General features: G+C 38.0%; 1 protein-coding gene across 2 annotated transcripts in view; it reads right to left on the bottom strand.

The window, feature by feature from the left end:
- LOC141508432 (polycomb protein EED) overlaps positions 1-14,547 on the bottom strand; it is a 33,338-nt gene extending 18,791 nt beyond the window's left edge. The window contains exons 1-4 of one of the 2 annotated variants that reach the window (XM_074217058.1): positions 14,325-14,547; positions 9,292-9,444; positions 7,411-7,503; positions 4,422-4,487 (exon numbers count right to left, since the gene is read on the bottom strand). In XM_074217058.1, the coding sequence (XP_074073159.1) occupies positions 4,422-4,487; positions 7,411-7,503; positions 9,292-9,444; positions 14,325-14,438 (426 nt within the window). In that variant the 5' untranslated portion in view covers positions 14,439-14,547. The remainder of the gene's footprint in view (positions 1-4,421; positions 4,488-7,410; positions 7,504-9,291; positions 9,445-14,324) is intronic. The other variant, XM_074217059.1, reaches the window with a different exon arrangement.
- Between the last annotated feature and the right edge of the window lie 5,444 nt (positions 14,548-19,991).

Here is a 19,991-nt window from a genome sequence, read left to right as displayed (position 1 = left end):
GAAGTGAGTAGAACCTAAAGAACACTGTATAAATTAACAACAACACTGTGTGATAATCAACTATGATGAACTTAGCTCTCCTCAGTAATACAATGAAAAGACAATTCTAAAAGACTTATGATAGAAAATATCATACACATACATAGAAAGAACTGATTCTGAATGTAGAACAAAGCAGAAGTCAAAGAAAGGGTACATAGTTGGTGTTTGCAGGCTGTCCAAAGAACTTCAAAAAGTGAGAGTAAAGGATATTATCAAGGAACTGAATTGATGAAAACAAGAGAGAACCAGCAGACAATCTGTAAATTACCCCGGTATCCTCAAGATGTCAGAAGTAAGCAAGAAAAGTCTCTTGCCACATTGCATGATGTTCCTATGGTGAACTTATCAAGGGACATGGACAGATGGGAGATTTCAATTTAAATATTTAATATCCACACTGATGAAAGCAAAGATCCATTTAAGCAATGAATATCTGAGAACATCAAAAAAATGTCAAATCAAAGTAGCAATTAGATAAAAACCAAATGAATGCTAAAAATGTTTACATGTAATTAGAAAAGTAAGTTTTAAAAATGTTATCCAAGGGAAAAAAACTCATCTTAAAACAAACAAGGAACACAAGTCCCTATTATTGAATGAATTATACATTGATTCACATTGTGAAGAAAGCTAAAATTAATACATTAATGTCTTTTATGCATTCAATGCATATAGACACTGTCAGTGAGAATATTACAAACTTATAGGCTATACAAAATCCAGGAGTTATCCAGGCCAATATTCTGTACCTGATATTAAAAATGGACTTTCTTGTCAGAGGGCAACGAAGTTTTGTTCTTTATACATTTAAATTTTACCTTCTTGGGAAAAATGACTTTAAAAGTTTCCTACCTTTCAATGGAAGTTATTACTTTATTCTAAACTTAATTCTTTCAAATTTCAAGAGAAATACCTTAAAAATTCAATCCACTACTTAGTAAATGTCTGGTTTTTTTGTTTTTTTTTTTTTGTTTATGGCAGTAGATAAAACACCAGCCCTGGAATCAGGAGGATCTGAATTCAAATCTGGCCTCAAGTCACTTGACTCTTACTGGCTGTTGTGGACCATCTCCTCTATTAAAGTTGGTCTATCACATTTCCCTACATAGGATACTCTATACTGGGCCTGAAGTGAAATTCATCCACTACTTTTCTACCTACTCATTCAGTCTCAAAAACTTGTGCTGCAGTCTAGTTCCACAAATTTTTCTTCATTTAAATGGAAAATTTGTCTGTAAAGCAGTATTTCTCCAACTTTTTGGTTTCAGGGTTACTCTATACTCTTAAAAATTGAGGAAGCCACAAAGAGGGGCTGTTGTCCAGTATAGCTATTGGTTTTATTTAATATTATTAGAGATAATTTTCACTTTGGGGAACCCCCTGAAAGTTAGGTCTACACTGTGAGAAACCTCTGTTTTAGAGTAATAAAGCACAGTCATATTTTCTAATATTCCATAGGTTTATGAATTATTAAAACATCAAGGGAATCATCACTATTCAATAAATCATGCATTATCTATCGTAAGCACTTTTCATCTTTGTGAGCCCAGTGTCTAGAAATATTAGGTATTTTTTATTGATAGAAATGAATGTAGGGGCAGCTAGGTGGCGTAGTGCATAAAGCACTGGCCTTGGGAGTCAGGAGTACCTGGGTTCAAATCCAGTCTCAGACACTTAATAAATACCTAGCTGTGTGGCCTTGGGCAAGCCACTTAACCCCATTTGCCTTGCAAAAAAAAAAAAAAAACCTAAAAAAAATGAATGTGATTATCAATCAATAATTCAACTAAATCTGGATTCAATTAAATTCTTTTGGGAGACTTTTTCAATTCTACTATTAGTTTCTCTGACATTATCACCTTCTTAGCATATTGATCTGTACAAATTTTCAACTTAGAATTACAGAAGTGGAAGTGATTCTACAAAAGTTATCTATCACAATTCAATTCTTAGGCATAATCCAAGTTCTTACAGAGCAAACTTTTACATGAAATACAATCCTAGAGGTCTTAAATCTTTGACTACATTCACTATTTCAAGAGGAAGCCTGTTCCTTTAATAAGAGGTTGAAGTGTCAAAAATAGACCTCAAATGGCTAGATTGTGTACAAATTGATATTTTTCGAAGTTTCAGAGAATGTAGACGAAGACAAAAGAACAGAAAATGACTGAAAAATCTAAATATTTGTATTTACTTATGTGGGAGCAACAATGTGGACAAATGCATAAGATTTAGAGTAAGATTATTCTAAGACAGGGAATATGAATAATAGGCTTATCATGGATCTAGTATTGGAAAGACTCTCAAAAGAGGTCACAGTCCAAATCCTTGATTTTATAAGTGAAGAAATTGAAACCCAAGAGAGGTTAATATATTTTAACATGATCCTTGGTAATAAGAAATAGGTGATAAATAATGGATTTAAATTGAGGCCCTGTGGCTCCAAAGTCCATATTTTTTCCACTGGATAATGTTTCCTTCAGAACAGAGAAAAGAATAAACAAAGTATATTTAGACCACCTAAGAGTTTATGTTGGTGGTTAAAGGGATTTAAGATTAGACCAGGCAAGCAGAGCTAAGTTATAGATGGCTGTGTATTCCACACTAAAGAGTCTAGGATGATATTCAAAAACTTCATGAATTATTCATACTCTAAGGCTGGAGACAACAGAAACCTTCTTCAAATCCTCCTGGATCCAATCTTCACAGTATCATTACTGACCATTTCAATCAACAAGCATTTATTAAATTCTTATTTTAACTCAAGCACCTGATAAAGACTGAGGAGACAAAGACAAAAATAGAACAGTTTCCACCTGTAAGGAATTGATAGCTATTGGGAAAAGCTGTATGTATACATAAATATGAAAAGTATAGAACATAAATAAATAGAAATAAAAATAAATATTTTGAGTATCATGATACAAAAACCAGTAAGATAACAAATTAGTCACTTTTCATAGGTCTCTTTAACTCTCTAATAGAAAGAAAGAAATAGAGAATTGTGGATCAGATATAGAGTAATTATAACCGAATTCACATTAAGTATGAAGCCCAGGGGTGGCTAGGTAGCACAGTGGATAGAGCACTGGCCCTGGAGTCAGGAGTATCTGAGTTCAAATCTGGCCTCAAAAACTTTAATAATTACCTAGCTGTGTGGCCTTGGGCAACCCACTTAACCCCACTGCCTTGCAAAAAAGAAAAAAAAAAGAATGAAGCCCAATAAGGCAAAATCTTTAGGAATGAACACTAGAGAAGTTTAAGTCTTAAAATGTTAAATTTAAGCACTTTAGCCACTAGTCAACATATTTACCTGGCAGAGAAACTAAATACATGAACAATCACATTGAGTGGAGGGGAAAGGATAAAAACATGGCAGTCTTATGACTGGGGCGGGGGGGGGGGGGGGGGGGGCGGCGCTGGTCTAGGTTAAGAGACAACCAAGACTTCAGATACTCTGCCTGAAAAACCCACACTCTGCAAAGAGGCACAGGACAAAGATTCAGCCTAATCTCAAGAAACAGAGTCAAGGGAGGCTTTGGAGCAGGACAATCACTATGTGTGTGGCTGATCTAAGTCTGAGAACAGGAGAACAGGACTTTAGCAGCAAATGGAATTCAAAACAGGGCCCTAGACTGATGAATTCTATTCTCAACATGAGAAGGCTGGGGAGCAGGACGCATGTGCCCACCAGCAAACTGAAAGAAGTCAAAAACTGGGTAATTGATAAAAATATAAAGAGGTTGAAACACTAAAGTATTTAGGAGAAAAAAAATTCAGTAAAAGTTCAGAACACAAGTACATAAATCAGTTGAGAGGATCAAAAAACCAGACTGGAAGGATGATTAGAAAATCCTTAAAGAAATTACCAAGTTCTCAACAAATTTACAAAAAAATACCTAATGCCTGATGAAATTCTGAATCTAGATGAAGAGAACAGTAAGAAACTCCAGAAAAGCTCAAAAGAAAAAAAGAAATCCATAGAAGAAATAGATAGTATCAATCAGAAACTAAACCTCTCAAAACAGAATTCCTGCCCCCCCCCCTTGATACTTTGTCCTCTTCTGTAAGACATAGGCAAGGCTACTAGTAATACCTTAATACCCACCCTCACAGTTGTTGAGAGAAGGAGCAAATGACACAATGTCTGTAAAATGCTCTGCAAATGTTAAAACTCTACTACTATCAATTATGTTATGACTCTAATAATATGGGAAACAGTCAAATTATGGAAGAGGGAATGTCATAACTGGAAAGTAATGAAGATCAATGCAAATTTCAGAGGCATAATTAACTTAAAACATTTTTTCAGGGATGACATCCTTATCTCAAGTCAATTCACATATCCACAAAAACAGATATACTTTAGAGAAGGATACATCAGCATCCACATAAGACTGCAATAATCGGATTTCTCCTTGTGAATGACATTCATATAGTGTAACCTGATAAAACAAAATGAAGAGTGAATTTAATCTTGATAAACAAAGAAGTTTATTCTGCAGGTTTTAAAGAGCTTTAAGAAACCATATTGGAATACTAAGCAACAAAGTCAACGATGATAAAGTCTCACTTTACAATACATATGATAAACAATGTTAAAAGATTTCCCCTTCTTTTAGATAGTTTTTACCAAGTCCTTATGTAACTTGAAACTTGGCTAACTTTGACTGCTTGCCAAATAGAAAACAATCAATAATCCTTCTGGTAACAATTGCACAATTTGGATCTCAAGCATGCTATCTCTAGGGTAATATGGACTAGTAGAAAGAATAGTGACTTTACAGTAAAGAATTTGCATTCAAATCTCAATTCAGATACTTACTGCATGATCCGGGGAAAATCACTTTACATTACCAGTAACTTACTTTCCTCATCTATAAAAGGAGGATATTAATAGTACCCAACTTACAGGTTATTGAAAGGATCAGAAGAGCCTTTCAAAGCTGAAAGCATCATATTATTAAAGTTTAAAAATAAATAATAACTTTTATCATCATTTATTTTTAATATTAATGTCAATAATCTTATTTATATATTAATATTATTTTTTAATTCAATATGTATATCATATTGCAACAGACATATACTAAATGTGTCTGTCTGGCCTGCACTCTTAACTAGGGCTTATTTTGGGGGTAGGACTTATATTATAAGCATCCTGAAAAAAAGAATCATCATTTTTGAGGAAATGTGGTAGTACAAGACATAACAAGATGAAGTAGACAAATAGTTGGCATGAAGAGAGTAGATTAAAGTCTCAACTCTGACACATACCAGCTACATTATGATGTTAGCTAAGTCACTTAAAAGCTCAGTAAACCAAACAACTTTCAAAATTATAAACTGAAGTGTGGTTTCTAAGTTGTATATAAAGGAAGTTTTCTCATAGGGAGAGTTCCCTTATTCCAATTTTTTAAAAAAAAGATCCAGTTAAAATAATTCTATGATCAATTGAGTGGCCTGTAATTTTTTGTTCAACCTAGATTTTACAATATGTTTTAAGTATCCTTAAGGCAATTAATGAATGTTTCCCACAGGCCAAAGGATACTGGGTTAAATAGCGTCATTCTTTGTCTGAAACTATTTTTCTTCTGTGTATTCTTTTCAAGGTTAGAAAACCAAAGATAAAAACTGAATTTGAAGATGTATGTATCTTATTTGCAAAGTAGAATTTTTAAATCTATGGGGTTTTTTAATTTTATTTATGCAAGGCAATAAAATTAAGTGACTTGCCCAAAGTCACAGAGATAAGCAATTATTAAGTGTCTCAAGCTGGATTTGAACTCAGGTCCTCCTAACTTCAGGGCTGGGTGCTCTACCGGTACACTGCGATACCTAGCTACCCCCAAAGTAGAATTTTTAAATGGCAAGATACCATGTTACCAAATTCAGTGATAAATCTTGGGAAAATATATAGATGAAATCTCAGAAACTATGTCAAGCTGAAAGAGAGTACAACAGATTTAAGAGCCTTAAGTATCCATACTGGAGGATTCTTTTTAAAGGATGAGCAAGGCCTTATTGATATTGCAACAATCTCCTTAAATAAGAACTAAGAAGCTTCTACCTTATACCAAATTTACGGAAAACTACAAGAAATGAAGCAAGGGTTTTGCACAGAGTTTTTATTCTTATCTGCTTTGAAGTTTTCACTTAAAAAAAAGAAAGAGACTTTGAAACTTTCTAATTTCTATATAGAGTGACAGTTCCATCTCTAAGCACTTAGATGATGTTAAAAGTGAGATCAAAGAATAGGTGGATTTCAAGTTTCCACTTGAAAATCAATAACAATTCTTAAATTCTGAGAGCTTGAGAGTCCACAATTTAAAGCAGCTTAGTTTCAAGTTTCAACAATCTAGCACTGAAGCATAGATGATTTTTTTTAAGTAGTAGAGGTGCTGATGCTGTTGATAAAATGGTGGACTTAATCGGGTTTATCTTTGCTGTTCTTTCAAATCCTTAGTTAATTCTCTTTCTAACTCCTGGTACCAGTTTCAAGCCTGAATCTCAAAAGTCCAAAGGTCTATCACAATTCCCAATGCAATTAATTTTTTCCCCAAGGTTGTTAATTGATTACCTAAACTATTAGGCTTAAGAAGCTATATTTTAATAGGCTATCTACCCCACACAGAGTAGTGCCAAGGTAATAATGTCTTACCAAAGTGAAATGATTAGATGATGAAGGTGAATAAGGTCTAAGATTTCCTGAAGACATGGAATGGGCTTTTTTCCCTTCTTTATCTATTCATACAGACAATCATCCCACATTAGGAATTCAAACTCTGGCTTAACTTAAGATCAACAAAAAAGCATAAAAACACAGTTCTTTTTCAAATAATCCTTGTTTTTCTGTACTATTTTGATCTGCTCAAGGGGGAAAAAAATCCAAATATTTATTGCAAAAAACAAAAGAATAATTTTTTTCAGCTTATAGTTTTAACTCAGATTTTAAAAAATGGTCATCTTTAAAATTACTGAGTCTCTTTCATCACTGATCTCTAAATAACCTTGAAATTTACTGATTGTAAAGTTATGTCTAATAAGTTCTTCCAAAAGTAAACTGTACATATTGAATTTACTAAAATAATGAGGGACATCTAAATTCATTCACCTGAAGTATGTTTACATTTTACATTAAGGAATTTGTCAAGTGTTCAACTATGGCTTATTTTTTTAAAAATCTCAGACTATATGGATTTCATTATTTCAAAACTATCATCAAAACTCCAGTAAAACAGAATAAACTTCTTAAGGACAAGGAGTATTTAATTTGTCTTTGCGTCCTCAATTCCTACCACAAGATAGGCATTTAAAAACCTTTATTTAATACTTAAATTGAAAAGAAATCATCTTTAATATACTTACCCTGTTACTCCCTACAGTTGCAAAAACTAAGGGATCTCCTTCTTTACTGTGCCAATTAAATTGTACTCCAAATAATGGTTGGTTGTGATCTTCCTGTTAAGAGAAACAAACACCATTAGAAAGACAAAAATGGTTAAAACCTTTTAAAAAGTCTATTACAAATCATCTTAGCATTACACATGAATTGGACTTGATGAAAAATAGTTTTTTAACTGTATGCCAAGCTAATATATTTCTAACTAGGTGTATAGATGAAAAACATAAATTAGCTTAACACACAAATTTATCCAAAATGCCTTATATTATATACTTGAACCTAAGTTGAAAAGTTATCTAAAAGTAGTATTTTTCAACTGTATAAACTATTTTCACCAAAATTTTATCTTACTGCAGTTTTCAGATCATAATGTAATACTTCTTTCCTTGGAACAGGCAATTGTGAAATGGTCTTTTCCCTTGTAGAATAAACTATAATGAATTCCTCTAAATAATACATAGAATTCTATTGAACAAAAATTCACAACCTTGAGAAAGATATGTAAGACCCAAAAAGTTGACTAGAAAAAAATCATTCACTTTCACAAAAAGCAACTAAGAAGATCTATGTGACTTTAAAGGGAAAAGAGGGTTATCAACTTGACTCACAAAAGCTTTTGTGGGAATTAGGAGTTTACTAGCAATATAAGTTACTTTCTCCTATTCATCTTCAGGGTAAACAGTAAACTTTTGTGCCACTCCATAAAAAATAACTGAATCTAGGGGCGGCTAGGTGGCACAGTGGATAAAGCACTGGCCTGGAGTCAAGAGTACCTGGGTTCAAGTCCAGCCTCAGACACATAATAATTACCTAGCTGTGTGGCCTTGGGCAAGCCACTTAACCCCATTACCTTGCAAAAAAAACTAAAAACAAAAAACAAAAAAAACCTGAATCTTTATTTCTTGTTTTAGTTTAAGTATTTAAATAGTAACTTAAAAAAATCTAAATAGCAAAAAATAATTTTCATAACTGCCATGTTTACATCATTTCACAAAATAGTCTACAATTATTAGATTTTGGAATTATACTTCCAAAAGTAATACTGAACAAAAAAAAATCACTTACCTTTAGATACTGAGAAGTTAAAGTTAATCCAGGCTTTAGTTTTTATATATTTATTTGATTTAAACCACTGAAGGAGAAGAGAGGAGGAAGAGAATGCACTGGATTGAAAATTAACTTTTAAAAAGTTAAATGAAGATTCTAATGCCACACTGATGACAAAAATCCAGTAATCCTTAGTATAATAAAAATACCATCTATTCATACAAAAAGAAACTTTTGAAATAACTGATATTTATATTTTACCTAATCCTTTAGAAACACAAACAGAACCGTCATAAATTGATTTAAAAAAAAAAACCTCCATAAGCCATCTAGTTCAATTTATGCTGACTCAAAGCAAATGGACCATGGTCAGCCTTTTAAATTAGCTGGTGTCAAAAAGTAGAGATTTTAAAAAATAAAACGTTATTTAAAAAAGAAGGAAATTTGGGCATTGTGAGATAATATTAAATAAGCAGCCAAAACATTTATTTTATTTTCAAAATAATCTTTCTTTGATAGGATTTGACAACACTTTGAACTTTTAAACTTTTTTTTTTAGTTTTTTTTGCAAGGCAAATGGGGTTAAGTAACTTGCCCAAGGCCACACAGCTAGGTAATTAGGAAGTATTTGAGGCCAGATTTGAACTCAGGTACTCCTGATTCCAGGGCCAGTGCTCTATCCACTGTGCTACCTAGATGCCCCTTGACAACACTTTAAATATAAAATAGTAACTATTTCAAAATAATTTTCAGGTTTATAATTCAAGGTCACAGGGTTGTACTTTTCTCCCACATACCTTGAGACTATTGACACATTTGAACGAGTATTTGCACTTCTTTGACTTCCATTTTCCCTTCCCCCAACTCTTCCTTCCAGGAGCATTTGGAGTATTTGTTGGAGTATCAGGTCGTTCCGTGTTAGGGCCACTTTCTATACTGATAGCATCATCCTGCAAAGGAAAATTTAAAATTACAAAACTGTATTTTGAAACAAAAAATTCTAAGGAGAATGATCATTCTTAATTTTTAAAGAAACAATTAAATTGAGAGGTGAAAGATCTCAAATTAAATTTAAAATTACCCTGACAAACATAGTAACAATGTGTAAGGTAGGTATAAAGATAGATGCTGGGGTCAGGAGATTTGGCCTTGTTTTATTTCTAATCCAATATTTTAGGTAAGTCATCCAATTTTTCTGATTTTTTCTGTAATTTAAAGTGAAGAAAATGATCTGGATTTGTATTTTCCAATTCAAACCATATATTAAACACATAAAATAGTTAAAAACTCTAATATTACTCTCTACAGTCATCGCTCAGGATTAGGACTTGTAAGCAAAGAAAAGGACACTTTTGATAAGAAAAACAGGAATCAGTTTTAAAAATTCAGTCTTTGAGTGCAAAAAACATTTTAATAGTAAAATGTTTTGGTAAAAAGCTGCTAGTTAGTCCATAGGTCTATACTTCAGAAAACCTAGACTTAAAAGATAATATCTAAAGACCCTCCCTTGTCAGAATTTCTAAGTGCATAAATATGTGCCTACAATAATAACATAAAGCACTGAATGTGACAGACATGCAGTTAGAAAGTCGTCTCTATATGTTGGGGAAAAGGTAGGTGTCTCAGGGAGATTTAATTATATTCTAGAATGTGGTCTAGTCTAGCCTAGTCTAGTCTCATTCTCTAATAGAATATAGATTTCATTTAGTTTTGAATGCTTTCATAATGCAAGAGTTTCAATTTCTCTTGTTTCCTTACCTTAAAATAAATATGTAAGAGCTACCATCATTTGCAAACCTTAAATCATCCTTAAAGTAGAATTTGAAGGAACAAATTTAAGACATGAAAATTATAGAATTCCCAAGTTAGGTCAATAAGGTAAGCAAGCATCTGTTGCAATCTTAACTCTTTCTTCAAATGATGTACTTTTAAGGGTGATTCAAAGTTTGTACAAATTTTTGTGATGGGAGCTCATGCATATTTATTTTGAGGGAAGAAAAAGAGCAAGAAAAATTGAAAAACTCTGATGGTACTAGGAAAGCCTTCAAAATTAATGAAATCTGTCTTCCATTAAGAGAATGGAGATAGAGACTAGGCTAAACTAGTCCACATTCTAAAATATAATTTGTCTACCTGGAATCACCTATCTTTACCCCCAACACATAGAAACAGCTTCCTAACTGCCCTTGATAACATAGTTAGCTTAAAAATCTTACAATGAATTTCTTCCAAAAAATCAAATTTGTTCTTTGAGATATAATTTAAACAAATTTTATTTCAGACTTTCTCAGTGAGATCAGCTATTACTTTTTTAAAAACTAAAATCATCAAAGAATTTCCTCCCCAGTGTTATTCCTTAAATTAGTAATTCCTAAATTTTGTGATACAAAAAATGTGCCCCCAATAGAATGGGTATTATGAACTATCCAAAATAAAATTAATTTCAACTTAATTATATTCCATGCAGCACTTTTTACAAAAATTCTGTAACTCATATGATATTAAATACATAGGGCACCAAACTTGAAATTTTCAAGTTAGTTACATGAAAGAAATGATACTCTTCCTTGAATATTTCTGACTTCTTTCACTTTCATACATCTAAAACCAACCACACAGGCACTTAAAACTGTGAGGTAGAGGGACCTGCAAAAGCGAGGGCTGTATCTTGTTAATGACTACAAAATAAATATGCAAACATACCTTTTTCTAGGCTGGATAAATAATACTTCTCACACATACATGTTTTGCTACTATTTTTCAAATATGTTATTGCAAAAATATATTTAAAGTGTTACTAAACTGAAGCATAATGATGAATAGTATCTTATCTTCTAGTACAACGACTACAATGAGGAGTGTGAATTTTTTTTTTACATTAAGGATTAAGTCTCCAATATGCAAAGATTAGAAACCATCAAGAAATAGAATTTAAAGGCAATTTCTTTTTACATTTTAGCTAAAATATCTTTTAATCAATAGTAGCTTGAAGTTTAGGGGTTTTTTTCCTATTATTTATTTCTAAAAATTCATTCTTCCTCCACTTCTAAGTCAAAATCATAGAATCATAGATGCAGAGATTGAATGAATCTCAAAAGTTATCTAATCTTAAATGCTGTTTATTCATTACCTTCCCCAACTTCTAATGCTTCCTTTCCAAACTATTATTTAACTACTTTTATAAACCTTATATTTACACTATATATTTTATGTGCTTGTCTCCCTAACTAGAATAGAATGCACTCACTGTGAGTACGAATTGTTTTATATTTTTTGTACTTATATCTCTAAGTTCCTATTATAGTGAGGGGCTAACACATAGCAGGTTCTTTTTTTTTAAGGTTTTTTTTTTTTTTTGCAAGGCAAATGGGGTTAAGTGGCTTGCCCAAGGCCACACAGCTAGGTAATTATTAAGTGTATGAGACCAGATTTGAACCCAGGTACTCCTGACTCCAGGGCAGGTGCTTTATCCACTGCGACACCTAGCTGCCCCCCCCCCCACATAGCGGGTTCTTAATACTAGATGGTTAAGTCCTTTCATTTTACGGATGAACAAACAGAAGCCCCAGGAAGCTGTGACTCACCCAAGGTCACACAGGAAACAGGACTTGTGTAATCTTTTCACTGTACCAAAGCAATCAATTTAACATCTTTTATTTCTCTATAAGGTAGTAGTCAACTTAATTGTTTTGATTTGTTTCTCTGATCTTGACTTTCCAGTGGATAGGGATTAAACATAAAATGTTATATTTACTACTTATTAAGTAATATACATATATGTGCACACACTTCCCTATGTCAGGTGTTAGGGATAAAAAGACAAGTCTTCAAGAAATTTACTTTCTACCACATGGAAACAACATTAGTTACATAGATGAATATACAGAAATATACGCAGTCATTTAAGGATGGGGAGGAAATCAATCAAAAGAAAGGTCTCTTGAAATAGGTGGCGCTTGACCTGACAGAGGGAGTTGAAGAAGTAGACTTGAGCAGAAAGAGCATCATCCATGTATGAAGCACAAGTCTTATTCAAAGGCAATGGACAAGACATGAAATGTTAGAACTAGTCCAGCAGAACATTTTGGTGGGAGGAGGGAAATGTGTTAATTAAACTAAAAAGACAGGTTAAAATGCAGATTTAAAAAAGCTTTCAATATTAAACAGAATGATTTGTATTTGATCCTAGAGGCAATAAGGATCTAATGTAGCTTCTTGAAAAAGAAAATGAAAGGGTCAAATTTGTATAGAACATGAATTTCACATTTTTATTCTCCTTACTCAAACATTTATCAAGTCTTTAGCAGGTGGTCAAGGTAGTAGGGAAACACAAAATTAGCAGTGTAAGAAATGCTTCTCCACTAACAATTTTTCAAACAGTCATCTAGTTGCCCTGAATTAGCATTATTTAAAACAAATCAGAGAACTGCTTCTCCTCCTACTTCCTGTGAGCTAAAAGGTTTTAAAATGACAAAAATAAGTCCCTTATGGCTAATTCAGTATACTTGTTACAAAATCTTCTTAAATCACTACAGTTAGCAATAACCATTAACAGTATTGAATATTTTGTATATAGCCCCAAACAAGTCATTTTATTAAATTAGGGCTGGTTTTCCATTGAAGCAATTATCATCAGACCTCTACTGAGACATTTAATCTCTCCAAGCCTGTTTTTTTCCTTTTGTATAAAAAGGAATTGGACTAAATGACCTGGAGTCCCTTTCCCAATCCTAAATCTATGATTTCATTTATCTGATCATTAAATATATCAAGGCACCAGCAACAGAATCCTAAGACCACAAAAATCAGTTTCTTTGAAACACAAACACTAAAAATTATTTGAGACCTATTTCATTGTAGATAAACTGAATAAAAGAAGAGAGAGGGGCCCGTCCTGTGATTTTCCTGCCACAGGGACAAATCGGGTGAGGAAACTCCATTTACTGGCACCCTATCTGCAATTTAGAGTTTGCCTAGAGCACCGAAAAGTTGATCAACTTGCCCAGGGTCACACACAGTGTGTAGTTTTGAGGAAGGTAACTGTTCCATGCTGCCTCAGATCTAAGAACATTAAATCCTCGATTCAGTTTTGGTGTGCTAATCCAAATGAAGCTTTTGGGGTTTCTTAAAGAGACCCAACTACTTATTTCTTCCAGTGATCCTCTGAAGGGATTTCTACAACATAGAGTATTCCTCACTATTCTCATCGAAAGATTCTTTTCACTGAGTGGAAAGAGAGAGACAGGCCTTCCTCGGAGGCTCTGGGCTTGAATCTCACTTCTGCCACTTCAGCAAATCATTCATGACCTCCTTCATGCCCTCAATTTCCTCATCTGTAAAAGCAAGGAGTCAGAAGGTCCCTTCACCCCACGAGCGATCACGGGGCACTTACTACTTGCCAGGCATTGTGGCTGTAGCTGCTGGGGTGCCAAGGCAAAAATTAAAGTCTCCGCTCTCCAGGTGCTTTCGGCCCGGCCCGGGAGCGCCAGGTCTGCGCTCACCCTGGGGCCGCGGCCGCGCGCACAGACCCACGCGGCTCGGGGGCTCACTTGGGGAGGGAGGAGGGGGCAGCGGCCGGGGGTGCCCAAGAGGCTCGTGAGGGGGAGAAGGCGCCCGTGCGTGCCCGGCGGGGAGGCCGCCCCTTGGGCTCAGCGGGAAGTTCCGCGCGGCCGGGACCTGTCAGCCCGCAGGCCCCGGAGCCGCATGCCCCGCGCGGGGCGCCGCACGCGCTTCCTGGGGGCGGGGAGCAGGCGCCGGGGACTCAGGTGGGGCGCTCGCCGCCCCTCCCCCACGGGGGCGCCCCCCGCCCGCGGCCGCGGCGCCCACTCACGTTCTCGTCCGCCGACAGGTCCGGGTTGCTGTTCTCGTCGCTGCTCAGCTTCTGCTTCTTGGCCGCGGGCGCGTCGCTTCCCGCCGGCGCCGCCGAGACTTCCCTCTCGGACATGTTCCTGCGCCTCCCGCCGGGCTCCTGCCGCCTCGGCCGCGGCCTCCGCCACACCGCCGTCAAGCAAGCCCGGCCCGCGCCGGCCGCAAAGCCGCCGCCGCCGCCACTGCCGCCGCCTCCGGCCCCCCCACCGTCGCAAACCGCGCCCAGCCGCCGAGGCGGGCGGGCGTGCGGCCCCGCCACACTGCTGAAAAAGGGGCGCGCGCTGGCGCGCGCCCGCCCGCGCGGCCTCGGCTCGCCCGCCCCCGGCGGCGCCCCCGCCCCTCCGCGCCCGCCGCCCCCGCCGCCGCCCGGCCCGGCTCTCCCCCCCCTCCGGGCGCCGGCGCCTCCGCGCGACCCTCGCCGCCGCCTCGGGACCGAGTGGCGGGAACGCAGGGGGCGCCGCCTCGGCCCTTCCGCCTCCCGGAGCCCCGCCGGCCGCAATTGGCCGAGACCCGGGCTCCCCAGGCGGCTGTCGGCGGCCGGAGAGCCGCCGGGCTGGATCAGACCACTCGGGCGCCCCCGGCGGGGAAGCAGGCGGAGCGACGCCGCGCCCTCTCCGGGAAACCAGGCCGCGCCGCGCGGTCGAGCCCTCGGCACGGACGCCCTCGGGTCATCTCGTTCCGGGGGGCCGACGCCCCCTAACTCCGGACGGAGGGACGGGCGCAAAGAAGCGGCGGCATCGAGGCCGCCGGATCCTCCGCCGAAGAAAATGGAAGCTGCCCGGGAAGGGGCACGCATGCGCCGGGGCGGCGCCGCCAGCCCCCCCCCCCCGCGGGGCGAGCCCCGCCCCCCCGCGCGAGGCCCCGCCCCCAGGCCCGAGCCCCTCCCCGAGGCCGCCGGCCTCGTGGGCTGGTGCTGGGCGCGCCCCCCGCGGGCAGGGCAGGGCAGGGGGCTTTCGGAGCCCCGCGCCCTCCAGTGCCACCTCGGCCTCCTCCACTGCCCAGCGGCGCTGCCCACAGCACCGGCTCCCAGGGCGGTTGGGGGGGGCCCGGGAGGCGACTGGAAAGTGGGGCTGCCGCCGCGGGTCAGCTAGATGGCGGGGAGTTCAAGTCCAGCCTCCTGCGGAAGAGCTGTGTGACCCTGCGCCGGGCACTTCGCCCATGCCCTCACGCGTCCTCACATGAGCTGCAGAAGGAACTCACAAACCATTCCTCTATCTTTGCAAAGAAAACCCCCAAACGGGGCACGAAGAGCCTGACACGACAGTGGCCTTCCAGATCTAATCCCCTACCCATTTTTCCAGTCTCAGTACATATTTTTTCGTTGCATGACAAACCAAACTGACCTCCTTTTACTTGCCATCCTGCTTCTGGTTGTTTGGGGATTTTTTTTTTTTTTGCCGGGGGTTGGGGGACTTTCGGACTGACTTTCCTCCGGAGCTGAGGTTCGTTCTCTCCTCACCTCCATCTCTCAGACTCCCTAAGTTTCATTCAAGGCTCGTTTCAAGTGCCTTGTTCTCCCACCACCCTTTATCCCCTATTCTATTTTACCTTGTATCAACTTAGTAATGATATGTAGATGTATATATATATATATATCATTACTAAGTTGATGTGTATATATATATATCTAAAACCTCCTTCAGCTGCTCTATAAGCTCTGTGTAACCCTAGGATAGAGTACAATGTCTGTTCCTATTAAGGATAAAGTGCTTTATAAATGTTTATTGATTGAAATGCTTACTGTATTTTACTTCACTAAGGAAAATCCTTCAAACCAAGAATGTTATGGCGCTTCCTTCTATTCCTTCTTCAAAGTGAACCCTGACTCCACCCTCTCAACTAAGTGCCTCCCTTATACTTTAATGAGAAAATGGAGGTCATGAGAGTGAGCCCCCATCCCCTCTTTTCTCCATCTCAAACCCCTTGATGTCATCCCTCACTTTTTCTTACTTAGTCTCTAAAAATGAAGTAATCCTTCCTCAAGGTCAGTCCTTTTTCTTATGCCCAAGATTTCATGACCTCCCTTCTTCTCTATCTTGCCCACTTCAAACAATTCTCTCTCTCCCTCCTTCCAACTCTTGCTCCCCATCTCCTCCTTCCTTCACCCTCAGCTGAGTGTTTTCTTGCTCCCTGTGGTATTTGGACAACTTGGCTGAAGACTCAAAAAGTCATTTTCATATCACTGTTGCCTTTGGAAAAGTGGTTATATGAATTGGGAGCTTTAATAGTATTAAATAATCCAAATGTACACAAACTTCTATTAGCCACATGTCATACATTCTGAGGAACTGAACACTTTAGTTATAGCAGAAACACAAGCTAGGATGATTCTCATTCACAGCTTGCTTTTTAGTTTGTTTGTTTTTTTGGTAAGGCAGTGGGGTTAAGTGACTTGCCCATGGTCACACAACTAGGTAATTATTAAGTGTTTGAGTTCATATTTGAACTCAGGACCTCCTGACTCCAGGGTGCTCTATTCACTGTGCCACCTAGCTGCCCCACAGCTTCTTTCCCATATAACCAGTGATATGAAATTCTCTCGCTTGTCCATCTGTGTAAATTTATTTATTTTGGGGCTCTTATGCTATTGGGCTTGACCCCAAGGAAGAGGGTCCGAAGAGAAAAGAATTTCTGAGTGGAGGACAGGCAGGATTATGGCTCTAGAAAAAAATCATAAGGCCATCAATTCTAAACCCTTTATTTTATGAATGAGGAAACAAGTCCTGAAAGGTGAAATTACATTTCCATGATAATATATTTAATAAGTATCAGGAGTAGGATTTCAACTCGTCTTTGAACTCTAGAATCAGTCTCCTTTATACCATACTTCCTTTGCCCAATTAATGAAGAGCAAGATTTGAATCCCTGTCCTCCAATATTAAACCTAGGGCATTTTTGGTGGATATTTCTGGGTAACAAAAATTGACCATGGAAATGACTTAGGAAGTAAGAGATAGTCTAAATGTGTGTTTCTGAGGCTCCACTCCATTGAGATGCCACACCTAGGGGAAAGAGTAATCCTTTTGCACTGTGGGATCTGAACTTAGAGCAAATAGTACCTGATTTCTTCAGGATTTCTTAAGACCCTTATTGACTAACAAGTGATGAGGCAGCAAACATGCAATTCTAGAATTTTTGAGTGATGCTAACAGCAGCTCTGGCAAGTTAAGTGAATATGTAGAGTCATAGCAGGATGCCAGAGCAACTGTAGTTACTGTAAAGGGATGAAGGCTGAAAGAAATGTATAGGAGGCTAAGGTTGCCTAGAGGCACAGCTCCAAGTGAAAAATGGACTGCTGGGAATCAAAAATAGCAAACAGACTATACTTCTATGTGGCAATTAAAAATAAGGCAGCTCTCTCTGAGCAAAAAAAAATTGGGACTGAGAATCTAAGTGGCAGAAACAAAGAATAAAGAATAGTCAAACAGAGTAGTTCCAATGGTTGTATAGGATAGAGTGAAAAAACCTTAAAAAGAAGGTTTCTATAAACAGAATGTAAGCCCCTCAAAGACAGGGATAGTAGCATTTTTTTTGCCTTTGTATCCCCAGTATCTAACACAATTCCTTGAATGTGGAAGTTGTTTAATAAATGTTTGTATGGTTTCATTGTCTTGGTCATTTCAGCCACATTTCAACAAGCATAGATAGCAATCATGTCAGTGATCTTCATCAGATAAGAAGAGCTGACAAAAAAAATGAGGTGGCTAGTTGGTACACTAGAGTGTCAGGCTGGAGTTAAGCCAGCCTCAGATACTGAACTGAGCCTGTGGAAATCATTTAACTCCTTGTCTTCCTCAGTTTTTTTCATCTCTAAAATGGGCATAATTTCAAAATTTGGCTTCAAGGGTTATTGAGTATCAAATGAAAAAATGTTTGCAAAGTACTATACAAATCTTTTTGTTATTCTTGTTCTTTTTATTGATGTTCTCCTTCTTACCTTCATATGCAGGTAGCAATCCTGCGTCCTTTTTTTATATATTTGTTGAGATTTTATTTCCTGGTTTTGTCCTAACTCTTGATTTAACATAGCAAATATATTAGAGGTTAACAAGTCCTTGGGGATTTTAAGTGATCTGTATTGGGAGGTATATTTAGATATGTAAGATCTATAACATTTCTTACTCCGAGAGAGCATGCAATTTTTTATCTTTGGGTAGAGTGGGAGGTGCTCACTCTTTCATTTTCTTATCTCCAAGACATAAGAAATTATAGAATTGGGCTAGAATTATATCAGATATTTGTAGTCTAGGGGCATATTGTTCTTTTAGAGGTTCAGTCTAAAAGTACTTTCCCCTGATTGTCCTAAAGGGGAAGATAACATTAAACTTTATATTTGGCCAACTTGACTCCTTCCTACCAAATAACTGTTTGCAAAAGAAACTCATAAGTAGCAAACATAGTAAGTCAGTGAAATTGGGGGCATTATATATATTAGGGTAGAGGACAAAATACACAAGAGTAAATAGGTTGTTCAAATTGGGAGCAATAAAAATAAATTCAACTCAGCTAAAATGAGAATAATCTCCTGAAAAGTCTCCTGTTAACTGCCTCTGATGTTGTAGGTATTGGGAGTCAATATTGGAGGGCAAATTTCCCCTATATTTCTATGGTTCTGGAAGTTCCCATTAATCATTAAAAAATTCAGGCCTTACCCCTCTTTCTCACCCTTTCTCCCCTTCAAATTCTACTTTTTCCTCTCAAAGTCTTCCTCCACATAGCCTGTAGGTAGTGACTCGGGACAAACCCTCAGCCAATCAGAAATTATTTCTCCTTATACATAAGTAGCATCCCAGGATTGTCCTTCAGGGAATTGCCAAAGTTGCCTGCAAAGGAGATATTATATAAGAATATGCTAGCATAAGTATTTGGGTTCTCACATGTCACTAGTTTGGTCCAAATATGAGACCAAAATAGAAAACAGCCACAATAATAGGCAAGTCTGATTAACAATCATAACTTACGAAGAGTTTTCCAGGGCTTCAGAACTTTACTGTGGGGCAAGATCCTCTCCCTTTTTCTTCTCACAATCATGAAGAAACATTTCCTTCTCAGAAGACCAGTTGAGGAATCATGTCCCAATCTTGTTACCCCAGGATGAGGAAGTATATGGAGTTGTATCCCCTTTCCTTCACCAACTCCAGCAATGCCAATCCCTCAGATTTGCTTCCACCTTCCTGTCCCTGATTCTGACCTTAACATCTGCCCTGACTATTTGAAATTTGTCCATTAGTCTCAAGATGAGGCTGTTTCTGTCTCTGTTCCCATCTGAATTTGCCCTTGGTGCCAGAATCCCCAATATTGGGGATTTCATAACTTAGCAGTAGTTATAATTTTGTCTAGGTAAGTTACTATAACCTAATATTCACCAGTTTTTTTTTAACCAGCACTGGTGAATATTAGGTTATAGTAACTTACCTAGACAAAATTATAACTACTGCTAAGTTATGAAATGGATACTATACAATTTCCATATTACACAGCACAGCTTTAGACAAAAGAACAAGCAAGGGGCTTCTCTTCATTTCTGTTCCCACTTTCAAAAGCAAACTTAGTAGGAACTCTAGGAGTCTTTAGGCAACCTTGATCTTATGTGTACTCAACACATGTGCCTCATTAGAATGGTTCTTTA

Source organism: Macrotis lagotis, chromosome 1 (genome assembly GCF_037893015.1).
Source record: "Macrotis lagotis isolate mMagLag1 chromosome 1, bilby.v1.9.chrom.fasta, whole genome shotgun sequence".
Lineage (NCBI taxonomy): Eukaryota > Metazoa > Chordata > Mammalia > Peramelemorphia > Peramelidae > Macrotis > Macrotis lagotis.
This window is presented reverse-complemented; position numbering and strand designations above follow the sequence as displayed.